Source organism: Equus caballus, chromosome 20, assembly GCF_041296265.1.
Source record: "Equus caballus isolate H_3958 breed thoroughbred chromosome 20, TB-T2T, whole genome shotgun sequence".
NCBI classification, from domain to species: domain Eukaryota; kingdom Metazoa; phylum Chordata; class Mammalia; order Perissodactyla; family Equidae; genus Equus; species Equus caballus.
The window spans coordinates 48751049-48772374 of record NC_091703.1 but is presented as its reverse complement, the minus strand read 5'-3'; the positions used below and the strand labels follow the sequence as shown (position 1 = coordinate 48772374).

The window sequence follows — 21326 nt, the reverse complement described above, 5'->3', positions numbered from 1 at the left end:
GTTCTTGGGTGGCACATGTGATGTTGGCCTGTGGACCGCACTTTGAGAATGGGGGTTCTAGGGCCTTTATTTTGTGATGGATGAGAAGTCACTGGAAGAATGGATCAGAGAAGTGACACGGTCTGTATGACATTAAAAGGAGCACTGGGTCTACTTTGTGAAGAATAGCGTGTACGGGGTGAGGGCAGGAAGGGAGGAGCACTCTTAAGGCCACTGTAGAGACAGGCCAGAGACGAGGTGGTGCGGACCAGGGGAGGAGAAAAGAAAGTGCTTAAAAGTCACAACTTGTATATAATTTGATGGTAGATCTAATCGCATTTGCCGACTGATTATGTATAAAATGTGAGACAAAGACAAGTGTCAGGGGCAGCTCTGAGGTTCTGAGCCTAAAAAGTTAGAAGGAGGGAACAGCATTTGCTGAAGTGGAAAAGACGGACAGAAGCAGGTCTGGGGCAGAAAGGTTAAATCAGCACTGTGAGGCACAGAGAGAAGATAGAAAAAGGTGACAACTCTGTCTACTTGGTTTTCCCAACCAATTTGTGAGTTAGAATCTCACTGTGTGTCTAACCCAAACAATCCTGGTAGCTTGGCTGCAAGAACCCCAAAAGAGAAGGAATCCACATGGTACTTTTTTTCATTAGAGTCGCAGTTCAGAGGTGGGCGGAGCTGAAGGGTCAGATGGCTCTAAGGTAAAATATTTAACTTTTATTAAATAAATAAGGACGAGATTAGGAAAACTCCAATCCTAATCCCAGCCCTACTCCATGAGAAATAATTGAATCTAGTCAGTGTTTAGCAAGCCCTCCAGGAGATTCTGATGCTGAAGTTCGAGAAGCGCTGATCTGACATCAAGGCTTTCCTCCCTCAGGACCTTTAAAATATGACCGATCCTCCGAATTACATACACCTTGACTGCCAGGCTGGAGAGAGAGAGAATATGATGCCTGGCTCCGAAGTCACCCATTTATCTTACTTAAACCATATCTACCCTGCCCATGTAGCCATCCACAAGCTCTTCCGATTGAATATCAACTAGCCTGCCTTTCCCGTAAATGGGACAAAGCCGGAGGAATTTAACCCTGAGCACAGGGTTTTACAGTTTTGTAGTCTTCAAATAGCACTGAGCTGCTGAGCTGAGTCAGGAGAGCTGGAGGTGAGCCCCATCACTGCCGTCTGTGATCTTGGGTGAGTCACCTTCATTAAAAGAAGCCTCCAGTTCCTTCCCTCAAAAGGAAACGGCACTTACTCCACTGCAGGATTTGACAAATAAATATGCAATTGATACGAAAGCTTTTTTAAATTACAAGGTGTTTATGATCATGAATACTTCTGTTTCCCACCAATTCTAGCCAAAGACACCCAGAATACAAAGGTTTCTCCTTCATTTTAGAAGCAGGACAAGAGAGGAAAAAGAGAGATGATAACTAAGCTTTTCTCTCCTCTCAATCACGATTTCTTCAAGAAATGTGTTTGCAGACAAATGTCGAAATGGAATCATCTCTACATTCTTCTCTAAATTCCGACAAACAGTTGTTAGGCAATACAATGGGCCAGTAGAGGGGCTGGGGGTGGGGGAGGTTCCCCACTAAATACAACCAAAGGCATATTCCTTATATTTTTCTTAAACAAGCAGAATAATCATCCATTTTTCTTTCCTTTTCTTTTCAAAATGGAAACTGAAAAAATGAAATTTTTACAAACAAGTACCTTATGTATTTTCAGATCCATTGAGCACTGACTAGCTCTCCTAGAAACTTTGGTCTAACCATCATTCTCTTTCCACACTTCCATTTTTCAAGAACTCTGCAAATTCTAATGAAGCACCAATAAATATTTCTCCCCCAAATTTACCCAATACCATATTACGAAGCTAAAAGTTTTTCACAGGACTTAAAATTCTATCACAGGACTTAAAATTATTTCAAGGCATTAATAATGCAGAAATTGAACCCACCTAAATTGATTTCTGAAATATCCTTCTGTTCACCAAAATCTATTAAAGGGAGGAAAAAAAATTGTTACCAGTCTTGCTGAACAAAAGAAAAAAAGTTCAGAAGCATTCTCGATGCAATCAATTGGTTCTTACCATTTTCTTCAGAAGGACGCCTAATCTGAAAGGAAATAGATAGACAGAAAATGGATAATGCATACCAGAATTAATATTTCTACATACCCCAAAGAGCAGAACTCTTCTTACCGAAACAGCTGCTATGTGGGCAAAAAGCAAGATGAAGGAGAGAAGGCAAATAGATCTACTCCAAACCATTGTTGCCAGTGAATGGATATTAGCAAAGACACCTTGTAACAAACATATTTGAACCTTGCCCTACTGGCATATTAGAAACTTTGACCCTTCCATGTATACTGTAGTTTTAAAAAAAAAAGTAGTCAGAATGTCATTGAGGCAGGCCGGCCCTGTGGCGTAGTGGTTAAGTCTGGCACGCTCTGCTTTGGCGGCCAGGGTTTGCTCCCAGGCGTGGACATACACCATCCTTCAAGACATGCTGTGGCAACAACCCACATACAAGACAGAGGAAGATTGACACAGATGTTAGCTCAGAGCAAATTTTCCTCATCAAAAAAAAGAAGTCATTGACATTTTTGAGGGCAGATACTAAGTTTAACATAAAAGGTCAAGTTCCAGAGACCAGGGAAAAGTTTGAAAAAGTTAATACTGAGATGTGCATATAAGAATCAATAACATTCCTATACACCAGCAATAATTGTTCATATAATATAACAGATAAAAGATCTGTTTTCACAATAGAAATAAAAATAATCTATAAAGTGATCATAAAATACTTTAATAAAAAATGAATTAGTTTTATGGAAATATTTCAGAGCAATTATTGAAGGACGTAAAAAAGATCTATCTATATACACACATATACATATATATTTATATTTGTGAAATATTCGTGGATGGGAAGATTCAATATAATAAAGATGGCCCTTACTTTAATGTTAGTCTATAAATTCAACGTTATTCCAATAAAAATCTTAACAAGGTTTTTGCGGAACTTGACAAACTTGACAAATTCATTCTGAAATTCACATGAAAGAGTAAACCTCCAAAAATAGGTGAGAAAATTCTTAAAAGGAAGAACAAGAAGAAAGGAAGTGCCCCAGCAGAATATCATTAATTTTTATACAGTTATGGTAGAGAGTATGATATTGCCAAAAAAAACCCCAAACAGCACAATGGGTCTAGAGAATGCAATAGAGAATATCAAAATAGATGCAAGCATATATGGGGAAGAGGAACCAAAAAATCTTATAGGAGAGAAACCAAAAAATCAATAGGGAAACTTTGGTCTTTTCAATAATGATGTTGGGATGATAGCATTTCCATCGGAGGAAAAAAATTAAATTCTTACATCATTCACAAAAATAAACTCTGGATGGATTAAAGACGCAAATGTGAAAGTCTAAATTTTAAAAAAGAAAATATAGGAAAATGCCTTTAACTTTGAGGTCAGAAAAGATTTCTTAAACAAGAAAAAAACCCCACAGAAATCATAATAAATTTGACCATATCAAAATTTAAACTTCTTCATGACAAAAGAGACAACGACATAGTTAAAAGACAAGCCACAGATGATACGGTATATAATTGAGGAAGAGTACGTTACTCATGGTATATAAAGGAATTCTTACAAATCAATAAGAAAAAAGAGAGAGATGATTTAAGAGAAAAATGGACTAAAAGTATGAACATAAAATTCACAAGAAAGAAAATCCAAATGGCCAATAAATACACAAAAACATTTTCAACCTCACAAGTAATCAGAAAACTCAGCTCAAATAACACTGAAATGCCACCTCAAGCTCAGACCGACATAAATGACAAGGGCTGACAATACCAAGTGTTGACAGGAACATGAGGAACCAGGAAATCTTGTACACTGCTGGTGGGTCAGCAACTGGATGCTCATATGTTGAAATGTGTATGATTTATAAGCTAGAAATTCCACTTCTAGATATACACCCTAAAGAAATTCACATATGTGTACACAAAGTACCATATAATATATTCACTGCAGTATTTTTTTGTAATAGTAAAGAACTGGAAAAATGTGTCTATAATAGAACAAAAAAATAAATTATGGGATCTATTCATTCATGCACAAATAAATGTTTAACCGTCAGCTCCCTTAGAAAACAAGCCCTTATTTGTAGTGTTTGCTGATTTCTGGGGGGGTAATTGTTCCCACCGTGGTCAATTTCAAACTACCAACATTTACGTCACTGAATGCAGTATTGGGAAGAGATGTGCACTGTGGGCTCTACCCGCTCTACAGTACTGCATATATTTACACCCCCTCCTACTCTTGCATGCACAGTTATAAGCATCCTGGGTTTGGGGCGGTCCTCCGGGTCTGGAGCCTGCATGTCTCCGTCTCAGACATACTACCCCGGCAAGTGGACTAGTCCTGATATCAGCAGAGCATATCCTGTCAGAAAAGCCTTTCTGGAGGCAGAGAGTGGGGCTTCCTGAGCTATAAAATAGGAGGCATGACAGCTGGGGGCCAGCTTCTGACAGGCAGAGGAGGTGTATGGCTGACTTCCATTTTACCGCAGCCGGTGACAGTGAGGTTGTGAAAGAGAGTATAGTGTCATCCCCCACCCTCTCTAACCCCTGGAAGCCACCAGTGTTTTCCAGAAAGAACCGAACCTGCTCGACAGCTAAAATGGCTTAGGTCAGCAAATACAATCTTTATGATTAAAACATGGGTGGGAGGGACATGATGAACATCAACTTAATGAGAATAATTAGCTCTAAGCTTAGAGGAGGAAAACACAAGAGACCTTTATTTCTTAAAAGTATTGTTTAGTTTTTTCTCAAATTTTGAAACAATGATGACAAAAATGAGTATTTGTTAATTCTGGAGGCCAGGAAGTAAGGGTTTAGGACACTGTTATCTTGTTTTTTAAAGAAAGGGCAGTGCTCTCATTTTGGTACTGCTCCCTACTAAATCTCAGGCATTAGGATCAAATAGGTAGTAGTGGGGCTGTTTAATTCTCTCCACCCTCCCCGCCTCCAGCCAGATGTGTTTTTATCTTTCCCTTCCTTCTTTTTTTTTTTTAGAAAGTTTAGCCCTGAGCTAACTACTGCCAGTCCTCCTCTTTTTGCTGAGGAAGCCTGGCCCTGAGCCAATATCCATGCCCATCTTCCTCTACTTTATACAGGGGACGCCTACCACAGCGTGGTGTGCCAAGAGGTGCCATGTCTGCACCCAGGATCTGAACTGGCGAACCCGGGCCACCGAGAAGCGGAATGTGCGCACTTAACTGCTGCGCCACCAGGCCGGCCCCCTCCCTTCCTTCTTATACTTATCTGAACAATATGCCATAAAGACAGGTTTGGAGTCACATGGACAGGAATTTAAATCCTTCTACCACCGACTACCTGTGGTGTTTTAAGCCTCTGCTTTCCATGTGTAAAGTGGATAGCGGTGCCCACTTCATGGGGCTAATATAAGGATCCAGTGGGATAACCTGTGTAAACCGCAGGTAGCAGAAACACAGGAAGCACTCAATAAACTATAGCTCTTTCTATCCAAACACACTGCCTGTTTGCAAAGGACAGGCACTAAGAACTCAAGAGCCTAGCGTGCTCCTTGCTCAGAGAACGCCCAGCTGACGGGAGCATAGGTCTTCAGCAGACACAACTTGCCCTTGGTGATTTTTCTTTTATGATCTTGATTGTAACTGTTAATTAGTTACCAGTTATTTGCAATCCTAGGCATTTCATGCCCCGGGGTGTCAAGTGAGTGAGGCTGGAGACTGAAGTCCTAGAGTTGAAGAGTTTATGGCTTTGCAGCTACGAGGTCGACTACGCACTCCACTAAGCAAGCTCCATGTTTTATTTTCTGTATCTGCCCCAGTGTCTGGTGCATAGTAGGCGGTTAGAGATCATGTTGAATGAAATACAGTAAAATCTAGTTTTCTTTGAAGGTCTCGGATGCAGCGACTGACTTTGATCTCAGTGACAGTATTTCATAAACCGACCAGTTGAGAAACCCACATGAAGACTGGAAGAAGAAAGCCATTGGCAGGTGGGAAGAGGGAAAACTCTCCTCTGACTGTTGTAGGACACTCTCCAGCCCAGGCCAGGACCACTCAGGACTGAGCTAGGAGGCTGGAAAAGACCCCTCCCCTCAACTCCCTCTCAGGGATGTTCCCTGCTCTCTGCTTCCTCCACCTTCTACCCTCTTTCAAGACACCAGCTCCTTCTGCTTCACCCACAGAGCTGTGCCCTCAAGTGTTAACCTCTAACACAGCTGCCTTTGCTGTCCTCCGGGAGATCCACATATTAACAGGGGCTCGAAGGTGATTAGAGCAAGAGTGGGCAAACTTTTTCTCTAACGGTTCAAACAGAAAATATTTTAGGCTTTGTGGGCCATGAGGTCCCTGTTACAACTATCTAACTCTGCCGTAGCAGTAGGAAAGCAGTTGCGGACAGTTAACTAAAGGAGCGAGTGTGGCTGTGTTCTAATAAAGCTTTATTGACAAAACCAGGTAAGGGGGCCTAGTCTGCTGACTCCTGGGTTTTAGAGAATTGACCCCCAGATGGTGGAGATGGAGATAGTAACAATCACAGCAGAAGCAGCAGCAGTAACCGACACCCACACCGTTCTTACTGTGGGCCGGGCACTGTTCCAAGCCTCTGAAGTGTCGTTACTCATTTAATCCCCACAACAGTTCTAAGAAGTAGTCACTACTATTCTCCCCATTTTACAGATTAAGAAACAGAGACAGAAATATTAAGAAACCTGCCCAAGGTCACAGAGCTCCTGGCAACGCTCCTAAAATACCACCTGAGGGGCAGCTTTCTCTACCTGGGGCTGGCCCTGGCAGCCCATGGGTGAGGCCTCCACATCGAGCTGCAGCCTGCAGGGCCCCATGTTCCACAGAGTGCCCTCTCCAACAGTTTGCTAAGAAGATTTAGCCTTTGCGGAAACAGTTCCCAAGCTATAGAGTCTTTCAAAAGCCCCTGGAAAGCTTGTGAAAGTACAGATTCCTGGGCCTGGAATTTGGAAATTTTGATTCAGATCAGAGAGTGAGAGCCAGGAATCTGCATTTTTGATCAGCACCCCCGTGATTGCGATGCAAATAATCTGTGGTATACACTGTGATAAACAAGGCTCTAGGGAATTTATGTGAACCAGATGCTTCTACTCCGATTGTGGTTATTAGATAGCTTCCCCCTGGTTCCCTTTTTATAAGACAATCAAAAGATCATAGCAGCCTCCAGTTTCCTTTTGGGGACGTTAGCGGTATTAAGAATTAGACAGATCTTCCATGCAGAAATCCACTTCAGAACACCTCTAGGAGCCGCCTCTCTGGGGGTGGCTTGAGAACCTGCATTTTTAATGAGCAGGGAGGCAAATCCTATATGGAAAATGTGAGACCCACTGATCTTTGCAGACAACTCTGTTTGGGGCTGTGCCAAGACCCCATCATGCCAGTGGGCCCCACTGGAGAGCCAAGGAGAGACTTCTTACTGTCCTGGCCACTGAGGTTCCTGAAAAGCTGCTCTCCACGTCCAGGTGGGCATTCAGTGGATTTGGTTTGAGCTTTTCCTCCTTTATGGGACCTAAAAACACATTACGGCCCATCTTTCATGGTGTGGAAAAGAATCAGACAAGAAGGTTGCTTCATTTTTTTGCCAATCCTCTTCCTACTTATTAAACCCTCACAGAGGACTTGAAATTGAAGCAGACTCAGCTGAGAGTGACAGGATTGTCCCCTGATTTCAGGAAAAGTCTCTAACCTCTGCTAATTACAAGGGTTACCACTACCCAAGAGGCCAAGTTGGACCATGGTGTCAGGCAGGAAAGACTGAACACATGGGAATGGTTAAGTAAAGACAAGACGCAATTGGGACGGGCTTTTCTCTGAAAGGAAACATGATCCTGAAGAGAAAAAGTCTAGCTGTTTTCTACTGTCAAAAGACGACACTAAACCAATTTAGTAACAAGTTTGACGTCCTTTATTCAAGGGGAAACAATCCATGGATTGGGGGAGTCCAGCGCCTCACAAGCAGTGGTGATTGACTGGGGTTGAATATCTGATCTTGTTTAGCAAGATCAAGGAACAATGAAATAAGTTTAGAGCCCAGAGTTGGCTTGGCGTTTGGGGATTGGCTGACCGGATATATTGCATTTCTGGTTAAGCGGAGCATTTACAGGAATATGAGAGTTCAGTTTGCTGACATTGCTTCCCGGGCAGGAGCAGCTCCATCTTGGGCCTAGAAATTTATTTCAACACTACTGTCCCTGAAGTGAGGATACAAGGAAACAGGCTCAAATTGCAAGAAGGACACAGTTGTTAGATACAAAGACTTTCCTGGACATCTGAGGATTCTTGGATTCTAAAGTGTGGTAAGGAGGGAGACAGCGTTAGTCAGAGAGAATAACGCCAAAGCTGCAGGCTGGTGGTGAGGCAAGCACGGACAGACGAAATTCTTCGGAAAGAGATGGTGCTGGAGAAAGAATAGGTGGGGCTCCATTTGGGGCTTTTTCTTTGTCCTGGGAGGCGTCATTCAGTTCTGTGGTCATTTAACGGAAGCAAGATGATGGTAAGTCCCACACGTAACTTGATCCAGGGAACAAGAGATTCAGCCTTCTTAGAAAACAAATGGGAATTGTAATTGAATTTCCCTCTGAAAACCATGAAATTGTTTTTGGTAACAGCTGATTCTTTTATGCAAGTGGCCAGCAGCTCTGTTCAGGCCCAATTGCATTATCTGATACTTCAACAGGAATCTGAACTAGCACAAGGGGAAGGTGATAGCAGGGCTTGTGGGGGACATTATTGGAAATTCAAGGGGTAATTGGTCAAAGTAAATAGGCTAGCTAAGGAGGCTTCCTGAATTAGTAGCAGCTCTGTTTGTGTTCATATGTGGAATCAAATTTTTAAACATAAGTTGATCTTCTAATTATCAATGGGGAAGACTACAGTGGCAGCCACTTCCAAAAGCAATGTCATGTATTACACACTACAGAGGACAGCTTTACACAGACACACAAGCAGGAACGTCAGTCACTGATAACCTGTGAATGGATGGGGCTCAGTCACAGCATGCCAGGAAAGGAAGAAAACTAACAACATCTCGGTGTTTCAGTTGAATTTCTGGGAAAAGCAGTTTGCTAACCCTCTACAAAGTTCTCTACCTTGAATGGCATTTCTTCTTATTCAAATAATAACAATTATTATGATAATAACCAGATGACTTATCAGGCACTTAATACTCTGCAGGCACTGTGTAAAATGCTTTACATAAGCTATTTCGTATAATTCTTATAACAATCCCAAGAGGTAAGAATCATTGCCCTCATTTTATAAAAGACCGAGCTCAGAGAGGTTGTATGTAGTATCCAGAACCTGAAAAAGATCAAAATAGAGAAATTAGTGTAACAATGTGGTTCTCTTTCCAAAGCAGTCTCCATTCTCAGTTGATGAGCTAGACCAACCTATTGTATTCTTTCATTCATTCATTTGTTCACCCATGCATTCATCCATAAGATTTTTATTGAGTGCATCCTCTGTGCCAGGCACTGTGTTAGGCACTGGGGACACAGCCATGAACCAGATGGATACTGACACTGTCCTTGCCCTCACAGAGCTTAGACAGAGGTGAACATCATGGGGAGGCAAGTACCCTCCAGCATTTTAGTAGATCTCAAAGTAAAGATAGATCAACAGGCAAATAGATGAATAAATTGTGATATATTCATAGATCACAGTAGACTCCCACTAGAATATAATAGAATACACATTAGAATACGGTCATCACTGAGTACTACTCAGCAATGAAAAAGAATTGAACTACTGATACACACAACAACATGGACAAACCTCGAAAGGATTATGCGAAGTGAAAGAAGCCACATACAAGACCATATGCTCTGTGATTCCACTTATGAAAAACACTAGAAAAGAAAAAACTATAGTAATTGAATCTGGATCAGCAGTTGCCAGGGGCCAGGGCTGGGAGTGGAAGGAGATTGACTACAAAGAGCAAGAGGAAACTTTTGGGGGTGATGGAGTATTCTATATCTTGCTTATGTTGGTGGTTATGCAACTGAATAAATTTGTGAAAACTCAAGGAATTGTGCACTTAAAGCTGGTGAATTTTATTGTATGTAAGTTACACCTCAATAAAGCTGATAGAAAAACCAATGGAAACCCTGGCGTCCACATCTCACCTCTTCCGCTGACATACCATATGACATCGGTCAAAACATCGAATGGACGTTTTGGTTTCTTCTTTTGTAATATGGGGCTAATGAGAGCCGTTCTGCTACTTTTATTACTAGGTCAAGAGAATTTCAAATGCGCAGGAGAAAAGCTTTACCATGTAGTAAGTGCCATGTAAATAGGTAACTTAATTGTTATTGTTCCCTCACTGAGGACCATCTATCTCAATTCTCAGGGGCCTAGAGTGAATTTAGCTTGATAGGTTTCACAACATTTTAGTTTTTGATCTTGTAGGCAGGGCAGAGCAGAGGCTGAGACGGGGCTTTCTAGACGTGTGTCAGCATGTTTTGGAGAAGACCCACCCATCTGCTCTGTATTTGGACCATCAAACGACTGAGCAGATGGAAACATCTTCTGAAGTTTTTTGCCAATGACCACACATCCCTACATAATTAACAAGTCCACGTCCCCGTCTGTCTGGATGAGAGACAAATGCTGAGGGTGGTTCCTTGGAGACCAGTCGCAGAATAAAATAAGCAGTTGCTGGTTGGCTGTGTTTAGAAAAGCTCTTTGATTTTCATCCAGAGATTTATCTCTTTAGTGCTGGCTATTTTCCTGAAGAAGCAGAATTGCTTTCTTCTCAATTCTGAAAGCAATTCTTATGCCACCAATTTTTATTTTAATTAAAAATAAAATTGCCTATTTCATTTTCATTTTAAAAATAAAATTACTTATTTTACAGTTCAATATGTCACTAATTTTGAAACTAGTCACACTAAGAAGGAACATGAGTAGCACAGATAATCCAGCTTGACATATTAACCAGCCAGCCAGTATTTGATCCAGTCACCAAGACGCACAAGGGCCCATGCTGAATGCTGAGGGAGAAACCAAGAAGAGTACTGCACATTCCACATCCTCAAGACCTTTTTACATTTAACTTTTCCTGAGAGGTCAGCCTCTTTGTTCATTGGGTCAGAAAAAAAAAGGTCATAACATTAAAACATGTCCATTATGGAGTATTTTTAAAATTTAAAAATATATAAAAAAGAAAAATCACCATGAATTCCACTCTTGACGCATAGTCTGTTTCCTTCCATTTTTTAAATTTATAAATGCATATGTTATAGTAAGACAAATTTTGACCACTAGGGCCTTCAAGGAGTGGTTGAGTTGGAATGTCATTTAGTTTTCCTAAATTATTCTTCTCAAGAGCTCTCATCTGCACTCGATCCTCCCCAGCAAGCTATCACCGGTGCAGAGCCCCAGCAAAAACACTGCGGGTCCTCGGATAACTCAGCTTTCCAAAAAAATAATGTTTATTAAGTTTTCCTGTAATCACAATTAATAGTTATTCAATGCAAAAAACTGGAAAATGCTAACTTTAATTCCACTACCCAAAATAACCACTACTGGCATCTTGGTGTATGTCCTTGATATTTCCCCCATGCCTATTTTTTTTCATAAAAATGTTGGTTACGTTAGATTTACAGCCTGGCTTGCAAATGTTTCCTCGTGTGGATAATTATTCCTCAACAACAAGCTTTTCAGTGACTACATTCAATTCCACTGAATGAATATCCGGGATTTAACTGACCAGGCCTGGGTTGTGGATGTAGAAGTCATTTTCAGTTGATTTTGCTTAGGACAGGTAATGCTAGGGTAAATATCCTTTCACATTGTATGTACCTCAGGCTGCTGCCTTAGAACAAATTCCAAGTGGAATTGCTGAGTCAAAATATACTTTGCTTTATTTTTTTTAAAGGAATGTAATTACAAAAGATCTCCAATGTCCCCACCCTCTGAAAGCATGTCATAGAAAGGTGAAGGTAGTTTGAACTCCTTTAGCCAAAGACCCTAAGAATGCAGGAAGTAACTCTTTAAGACAGAAACAAAGTAATTTTACTGTAGTTTGGTGGCTTACAAAAGGCAACACAAAAGTGAGAGCTATTAAGGCTAATACCATGGAAAAAGTATTGTCATTCTTCCATTCTTTGTTAGATGCTGTAAAACAAGTTAAAATACATTTAGCGAGAGTAGCAAAGTATAAGTTTCCTATAATGGGATAACGATTGAAGTTTCCTTCAAATGGGATAATGATTACAAACACAATAGACATGACAAGTCTCTTAAGGCACAAAGGAAGTCAACTTTTGTTACCTGTACGCTACAACCAGAATAGAGCCAGTGTTTATGTCATTATATCACTTAATCTTCACTCAAGCCTTTTAATGTATGTTATGGACTGAATGTTTGTGCCTGCCCCTCCCTGCATTCATATATTCAGGCCCTAACCCCCAGTGTGGCTGTATTTGGATATGGGGCCTCTAAGGAAGTAAGTCAGGTTAAATCAGGTCATATGGGTGGGTCCCTGATTCTTATAAGAGATACCAGGAGCTCACGCTCTCTGTCCACGTGCGCGTATCAAGGAAAGGCCTAGTGAGGAGACAGCAAGAAGGCAGCTGTCTCTAAGTCAAGAAGAAGACTCCCACCAGGAGCCGAATTTCCCCGCGCCTTGGTCTTAGACTTCCCAGGCTTCATTATTTATGAGAAAATAAATTTGTATTAATTAAGTCACCTGGTCTGTAGTATCTTGTTGTAGCAGCCCGAGCAGACTAATGCCACAAGGGCCTTATCACCATCATCTATGTCATAGATGAGAAAACTTTGACTGAGAGCAGTTAATAATTTGTTCAAAGTCACACAGTAAGCAGTAATCAGCTTTTAAATTCACCTCAGTCTGCTGTCACAGCCCATGTCCTAGCTGCTTTATCTCCCTGACTCTACAAAGAAGGACCATTGGTGACCATCTTTTAAGTGATTTGAGAAACTCTATTCGACCCTTCTAGGCCCCGAAACATGCCTTTTATCATCTGTCTCAGTTCCTAAAAATCCACTATTAAAGAATCTTTGCCCAGTGTTCCAAAGTCTTCTCCCTTTTCTTGGAACCCCTTATAAAATTCTCAAACCCCTGAAAGAATAATGTTTTAAGCCAAGGAATCGGATATGTATCCCCTGCCCGAAGGTACAACCCATCTGAGTTTTCAGACTACATGTCTAATCATCTCGACTATGAATGAGGAGACCAGTCAGGCTTAACCAGTTGCCTACCCATGCAGTTGCATTGCAAACAAATGTCAGCCAGGAGGCTTGAATCAACAAGTGATCATGATTAAAACCTAATGTGATGATTACACACTTTAAAGCTGATTTAATTTCATTGTAATTACATCTTAAAACTGGGGCATCATGAAAGTTTACTAAGAAGAAGACAGAGAAGAACAAAGTTTCCATTATGCCCTTGACTTTGTCTTTTTAGTCTCATCAATACTTGCAAGCCAGGCATGGACTTTCTCCAATCCCCTTGCTATCAGTTAAGTGTCCATGTGAACATGCACACACACACACACACACACACACAAGATTTCAGACTATGTGTCTCAATCCTCCAAAACTCGTAAACAATTTGCCTATTAACTTTTTTTGGCCATCATTTATTCATTTAGCCTGCTCTTGCTCTCATATTCTGTACCTCAGTTACCATCTATCCAACCACCCCAAACCAGCAATATAGGAAGCATCCTTGCGTCTTCCCTCTCATGGAAGTTAATCTCAGTAAATTCTGTGGATTAACCCTCATAACCAACTCTCAAAACCATCCACTTCACACCCTTCCCATAGCCCCCACGCCATCGCGGGTCAGCATCACCCCTCCCTTCTATAATTGCAACAGCCTCCTAACCAGCATCCCCACCAATTCCCTCTAGGTAGCTTGAGAAACTTCAAGAATGTTTAAGGAAAAGGTATCACTAAAAGTATGGTATATTTGCCATACCATGGGAATATATTTCTCTTGACACATCTCTACGTGGTCTTTTATGGATACTCAGCATGATAATGAAAATCATGAAATTCTTAGCAAGACCTCAGATTTGTGATGTTTTATGGTTTGAGAACAAGTCACTTCACTTCTTTGAGCTTTGGTTTCCTTATCTATAAAATGATGTCATACCTTGATGATGCAACATCTCAAATTCTAAGATTCTATGATGTCTTGAATAAACTTATCATCCACTTCTAAGATTTTGTTTGCTTTTATAATTCAAAGCTGGTGATTCATTGATGAGGGCTACTGTGTTTAGACTGTTCAATACTTCCTGACTGAAATCTTTCTTTCGTCTTATACAGTCCACAAGAGGGCGCCCGCTTTCTAGCAAATTGGACATTAAAGCCTTGGTTTCACAGAAATCAATTCTCTTAAATTTAGGGAAATTCTGTTAAGCACAGGATTATAAGCAATTTAAACTGTACTCGTAGTTTAGTTAGTTATTTCAAAAGATAATTCTTAGTACAAACTGATTTCAATTTTTTAAAAAAGAGTATCTCCACCAATGGGGTAAATTTGTGATTTTACCCATGATATTTCATTTGTGATGAAATATATGACGTTTGCCTGGAGCTAGAGGTGAAGTTCTATTCAACACTATAGAGAATCCCCAATTCCTTAACTTACCCACTTCCTACTTAATGGTTGTGCTTCCCCATTACTTCTGCTTGATTTACCTCAGAGGACTTTATGGAGATTAATTTAAAGGATATGAAAACGGATTTGGAACACCATGTAAATGCAGGCTATTGTTATTAGGCAGGAGTTTATTGCTGAAAAAAAATCAGGACTTAGGATGTGTGTTAATTGTCTTAATTATAATTAGATACTTGTATGAGAAAAAAGAAAATGAAATCATAGAAAGATCCACTTTGTCTTTTTGAAATGCATTTATGTGAAATTCCCATCAAATGGAAGAAAGGTACCACATAAACAGCATGGGTGCACTCAACAGCATCCTACTTTTTATGCTGCATGGTGGCTTTATCAAAATAAGGCCATTGAGTCAAATGTTTTCCTTATAAAAATTATTCTGGGCACAATTCTTCACAAAAACGAAATGTTTTGGAGAAAGAATAAGTAGTTTTGAAGGAAGATTTTTCTACCCATTGAGCGAAGTTGATTCAAGGATGCATATTTATGGGCTTTAGGTAAATTATGATGGAATTTTGTGGTGGAGGTGGTAGTGATGATGAAGAGGATGGGGCCAAGTTGATAGGGATAGGGAAGGGAAAAGAAAGGAGTTGGGAGATCTAGTGGAGGGGTGGGCGGAGGACAAACATATCAGTAATCACAGGGACCTTGTAGGCGGACGTTAGGTCAGCACTTCTGACACCAGAGAGCAGCTGTCAAGCAAACTGGACACGAGGTGGACTAAAAAGTCTCATAAAAGGCAGAGCAGCTACCCAGAAGGCTGGTCAGGGCATCACGAGAAGGTGTGAGATGATGTCCATGAGAAGGGTTTCTTACATGAGGTTGTAGAATTAGTAGAAAGAGCATGGGCATTTTCAATATGGGTTTGAGTGACCTTGAGAACATTAATTAACATCTCTAAGGCTCAGTTTCTTCAACTGTGAAATGAGCGTGATAATACCTACCTCTCTGTATTGTGTAAAGATTTAATGACTTAACATGTATAAAGCCACCCACGGCAAGTATAACAAAACACAACCATCATTGTGAGCTTCCTCTCTTCCTCCTCCTCCTCATTCTTATCTTCATCATTATCTCCACGTGTTTTTTTCATTCTAAGGCCTGAGGATGAAAGTCCTTCAGTGGACATATCTAGCTAAAGGCTCCTGTGGCTTCCCATGGATGAAAACTAAATTGAAAACAAAACTCTAATCAAGTTTAACATACACCTACCCTCTGACCAAGCGATTCCACTCCTAGGTATTTACCAGAGAGAAATGAAAATATGTGTAAATAAAAAGTTGTGTACCCAATATACATTGCAGTTTTTTAAAATTGTAATGAGAACATCTAACATTAGATCTAACTTTTTAACAAATTTTTCAGTGTACAATACAGTATTGTTAGCCATAGGCGTGATGTACAGTAGATCTTTAGACTTTGTTCATCGTACATAATTGAAATTTATTCCCATTGAACAGTAACTCCCCAATTCCCCTTCACCTGAGACCCTGGCAACCACCATTTTATTTTTTGCTTCTATGAGTTCGGCTATTTTTGATATCTCATATAAGTGGAATTATGCAGTATTTGTCTTTCTGTGTCTGATTATTTCACATAGCCTACTGTCCTCAAGTTGCATCCATGTTGCCACATATGACAGGGTTTCCTTCCTTTTTAAGGCTGAATACTATTCCATTGTGTGTATCTGCCACATTTTCTTTATCCATTCATCTGTCAGTGGACATTAAGGTTGTTTCCCCGTCTTGGCTACCGTGAGTAATCTTCACTGCAGTTTTAATCATAATGGCCTCAAACGGGAAGCAACTCAAGTGTTCATCAATTCCTATTATTATGAACTAATAAATAAATCGTGCTATATTCATCCAGGGAACAATCTACTGACCCAGTCAATAACATAGCTGAATCTCAAATACAGTATGTTGAATGAAAGAAGCCAGGCACAAAAGAATGCCCATGAATGATTTCCTGATATGAAGCTCAAGAATAGGCCAAACTAATTTCTGGTGACAGAAATAAGAACAGAGGTCGAGGGGATGAGGCTGAGGAGGGTAGAGATTGACTGGAAAGCGGCATGAGGGAACTGTCTTGGGATATGAGAATGTTCTAATCCTGTTTAGGGTGTAGATTTCATGGGCAAGTGCGTTAAACTGTTCACTTAGGCTTTGCACATGTGACATTTGTAGATTATACACCAGTAACATTTCAGTTCTTTGGAAAAATAAGACAAAACAAGAGAAACAAGTCTATGATATTTGACTAGCCAAAAAGAGCTCACAAAGCAAAGCTGAGCTACCAAGATATAGTAAAGGCAGCACGTCCAGAGATAGCTTTCCTGGCAAACAGACAGAAGCATATAGTGTTGAATAAAGCAAGAGCAACTTTCCAGAAGAGTAGGCACATCTGTAGTCATTCAGAAAAATAATCAGCTGACAGAGGCCACCCCAGCAAGAGGATTTCCTCTGTGAAAGCTGAATTGTCATCAAATATAATCAAGGTCTGTGAAAAAGGGTTGATGGGGCACAACCCGAGCATTTGTCTATTTTCTGTTAATTTGTATATTCACCCTACAGCCGGATCCTCTGCTCTCCCTCCAAAGTACGTCCATAATCTGGCCGCTTCTCATGGACTTCACTGCAGCCCAAGCCGCCATCATCTCTAGCCTGATTGCAGCCATAAGCTCGGTTACTGGTGTCCCTGCTTCCCTCCTCGCCTGCTACAGCCTGTTCTCAGCACAGTATCCAGAGACATGTGGTTGAAACTCCCCAGTGGTTTTCCATGAGCCTTAAAATGAAATGCTCAATTCTCGCCTTGGCCCACAAGGTCTACACAAACTCGCTGCTCCACCCCTCCCACCTCAGCTCCTTTCCTGAGGTCCCCCTCCCAGCTTCATGCTCCAGCCATAGTGACTTCTTCCTGTAGCTTGGATATTCTGAACTTGTCCCAAGTACACGGTCTTCTACTTGCTGTTCCCTCCACCTGGAATCATCGCCCTCCACACCTTCTTGCTTTTACTTCATTTAGGTCCCTGTTCAAATGGCCTCTCCTTGGAGATAACTTCCCTGACTCTGCTTGATAAAATGGCGCCCCCAGTTACCAACTTTCGTGTTAACCCAGATGATGGTCAATTTTATGTGTCAACTTGACTGGGCCACAAGGTGCCCAGATATTTGGTCAAACATTATTCTAGGTCTTTCTGTGAGGGTGTTTTGGGATGAGATTAACATTTAAATCAATAGACCAAGTAATGCAGATTGCCCTCGATTATGTGAGTGGGCCTCATCCAATCAGTTGAAGGCCTGAATAGAACAAAAGACTGATTTTCTCCCAAGTAAGAGAGAATTGTCCTGCCTAACAGCCTTTGAACTGAGATATCGGCTGTTCCTGGCACTATGACAGCCTGCTCGCTTTCAGAGCTGAATGGAACATTGGCTCTGCAGATTTTGGACATGCCGGCTTCCACAACTGTGTGAGCCACTCCCTTATAATGAATTGAGAGGGAGAGAGTGTGTTCCATTTTTCATTTTTTGAGGAACCTCCATCCTGTTTTCCATAGTGGTAAGAGAGAGTGAGCTCGCCTCGAAGTTCTGTTCTCTGGAGAACTCTGACTAACACAGCCTGCTTTATTTTCCCCACAGCACTTCTCACCCCCTGACGAACTATGTATTTCCTAGTTTATTTGTTTATTGCCAAGCCCCCTCACATAAGCTCACGAGGGCAGGGACTCTTATCCTCTGCTGCACTTAGTGCCCAGCACATAGCAGGTACTCAGGAAATGTGGAATGAGTCATGCTACTTGAAAGGCTACTAAGAATACACAAAAGCCTTTTGCAACACCAGACACCTGGAGTAGTGGTTCTCCATTTTCGTTACACGTGAGAATTAATAAGAAACTTTTACATATTTTATTTTATGCTTTTAAAATATGATCCTGAGATGAGGCCTGTAAGCATCACCAGACAACCAAAGGAGTCTGTGGGACAAAACAGTTAAGAACGTCCGCTTCTCTAGAACTTCCTCTATAGCCCCAGCGCTGACCACCTTGCAGATGCTCGGTACACGGGCGCTGAGCAGAGCAACCGAGGGGAGCACCTTGGTGGGCTCCTGCTGCCAAGACCACATGGCTGCTTAGCAGGCTCTGTGCCAGGCCCTGTGTGGAACGCCGCGCACGCCCCTGTCACTTACTTCTCACAGGAATGATCCTTTGAAGACAGTACCATTATTTTCCCCACTCACAGGTGAGAAATTGAGAGAAGTGAAGTAATTTTCCCAAGGTTGAGCTTCTCATGGATCCGTCTGACCTGGGAATCCAAGCCGTAACCACTAGGCTATCTGCCTCCTAGGGGCATCTCTCGCCTGGGTTTCTCCAGTGCTGTCGTAGCTGGTCTTCCTGTCTGTGTTCTTGCCCTGCTCCAATCTGTTTGCCACGCCACCATGTCACAACCAATCCTGCCGAAAGCCCCTCAGAGCTTCCTCATGGCCCTCAGGATACCATTCAAATGCCACACGGTGACCAATTGTGACCTGGCTTCATTTACCCTCAGGGTCACCCCCACCCCCGGGGTCACCATCTGCCCTCATCTTCCCTGCTCCTTCTCACATGCTGTACTCCAGCCTTGTGAACTCGCTTTCGTCCCTCAAACTCAACATACACCCTCCCACGTCTGGGCCCTCGTAAGGCGGTTCCCTGGCCTGCAGAGTCCTCTCCCCAACCCTCCTGCTGCTCTCCAGCACACCCTTCAGTTTTCTGTTCAGATGCCACTTCCTCCAAGAAGCCGCCTCTGACTTCCTCAGACTGCTTTCTGAGTTCCAGGTAAGGGTTCCCAGAGAGCCCTGGGCCTCACCTTTCACAGCCCATCACCTTCTCTTGGTTTCGGATGTTCCCTTGCGGCTTCCTTGTTGGCCAGGATCTAGTCTGTTTTGCTCCCTGTGGGGCGAGCACCCAGCATGGTGCCTGGCACACCATGTGTGATTCTGGGATAAGTTCTTCAAGTGAGTGATTGAGTTTATAAGTAATAGAGACATGATTATCGACTCTCAAAAACCCATTATCTATTTGTATAAAGTGTCTAGAAAAGGTAAATCTATAGAGAAAAAAAACAAATCAGTGTTGCTGGGAGTGGAAATGGGAGTCACTAAGCAATGGGCAGGAGAGATCTCTTTGGGGTGACGAAAATGTTTGAAAATGTTCTAAATGTTCTGAAATTCTAAAAATCTTTGGATGGTGCACTTATAGTGAGAACAACTTATGGCATGTAAATTATACTTTGAAATCATTGTTTAAAAAAAAAAACAGGAACTAATCTGGTGTCTGCTGGCTTCTTGCCAGCCAGTTCCAGAGGTTTCTCTGATGGCAGGAAAGAGACTTCAAAATCTTATGAAGCTTAATATTTTGATAAAAGCAGTAATATCCAGACTTCAAGTTTCACTGTTTCACACGCAACCTCACCCTCTCTGTGGAAGGTATTTTGCTGCTTTAGCTTCTGAAGGGTCTGTGATCATCAAGTTTCACGGCAAGTGGCGAGGTGGCTCAGAGTCACATGGCCATGAGAATTCCTGCACTGAGTGTTAAAAAAGAAATCTTGGTGGCTTCATTTGCTTAAACTCTAGCACGATGTGTGCATGTGTTAGACAAGGCCAGAGAAATGTCTCCGTGTGAGCAGGCCAGACATAGGAAGACGCTTAGAGAGTAGAAGCTGTTCTGTCAAATTTCTGGACCCCTTGCTGCAAAGTTGCTAAACAGCTACATGGTTTCTAGGGGACAGAATGCCTCTGATTTCTTGTCCACAAATTTAGGGAGAATTTGGAGTTCCCTAGCCCTACGTAAGGGAACATACGTGGGCAGGCCTTGGCACCCCAGTCATATTCTGGGAGGGAGCTGCCTCTTTGCCCTGATCCGATCAAATGAGATGGGGCAAGAAATGGCTCGCTGAGGGCCGCTGCTTCACCAGTCAAGCCGCCACATGCCATGCTTTAGTCCCCAGACAGAAATATCATGGTGTTTCTCAGGCCTGAGGTCCATGGAGAGCTCAGGGCTGGCGGCCCCAAAGTCCCTTGATCCCATGGAACCTAGGACTGCCCACGTGATGAAGGCAGAGCAGCAAAGCCAGCAGGGGCGAGAACTCCATCACGCCAGCCCCGCACTTCTACCTGCTGGATATTTGCTCTGTTGCATGGGAATTATTGGCGATATTTGATTGCCATGTCACTGGCCTAAGGAATTTTACAAGATGGAAGGAACAAGCCTCAGGAGGAAGAGTGAGTCAATGGACAGATTACTGGACTGGAACATCGAAGGCCTGAATTCAGATCCTAGTTCTGTAACTAACCAGCTATGTGACACTGAGGAAATCACTTTTCCTCTTTGAGCATCTGATTGTCTATCCGTAAAATGAATTTGGGCTAGATGAATTTTAAGGTCCTTTTGACTCTGATAATAAGAATGGTGATAACTCTACTTTCCTAATCATAGGTGCCAGGTACATTTGCATTTAGTTCTTGGAGGAAGCATAGTTTTTGCTGTTTACGAAAGAGGAGTGAAGATAAGGCAGGCTAACCACATTGCTCAAGTTCAAAGTGC

General features: G+C 41.9%; 1 protein-coding gene and 1 long non-coding RNA gene across 2 annotated transcripts in view; both read right to left on the bottom strand.

Annotated features, from left to right (window-relative positions):
- Positions 1-2266, bottom strand: part of MEP1A (meprin A subunit alpha) — a 33641-nt gene extending 31375 nt beyond the window's left edge. The window contains 4 exon segments of the mRNA XM_005603976.4: positions 1955-1993; positions 2087-2117; positions 2119-2175; positions 2177-2266. Coding sequence (XP_005604033.1) covers positions 1955-1993; positions 2087-2117; positions 2119-2175; positions 2177-2266 — 217 coding nt within the window.
- A 5707-nt stretch (positions 2267-7973) lies between these two features.
- On the bottom strand, positions 7974-19252 carry LOC138919658 (uncharacterized). The gene is made up of 2 exons (XR_011430053.1): positions 18932-19252; positions 7974-9390 (listed from the first exon to the last, which is right to left on the bottom strand). It is a non-coding gene; the product is annotated as an uncharacterized lncRNA (long non-coding RNA).
- Positions 19253-21326: the final 2074 nt, after the last annotated feature.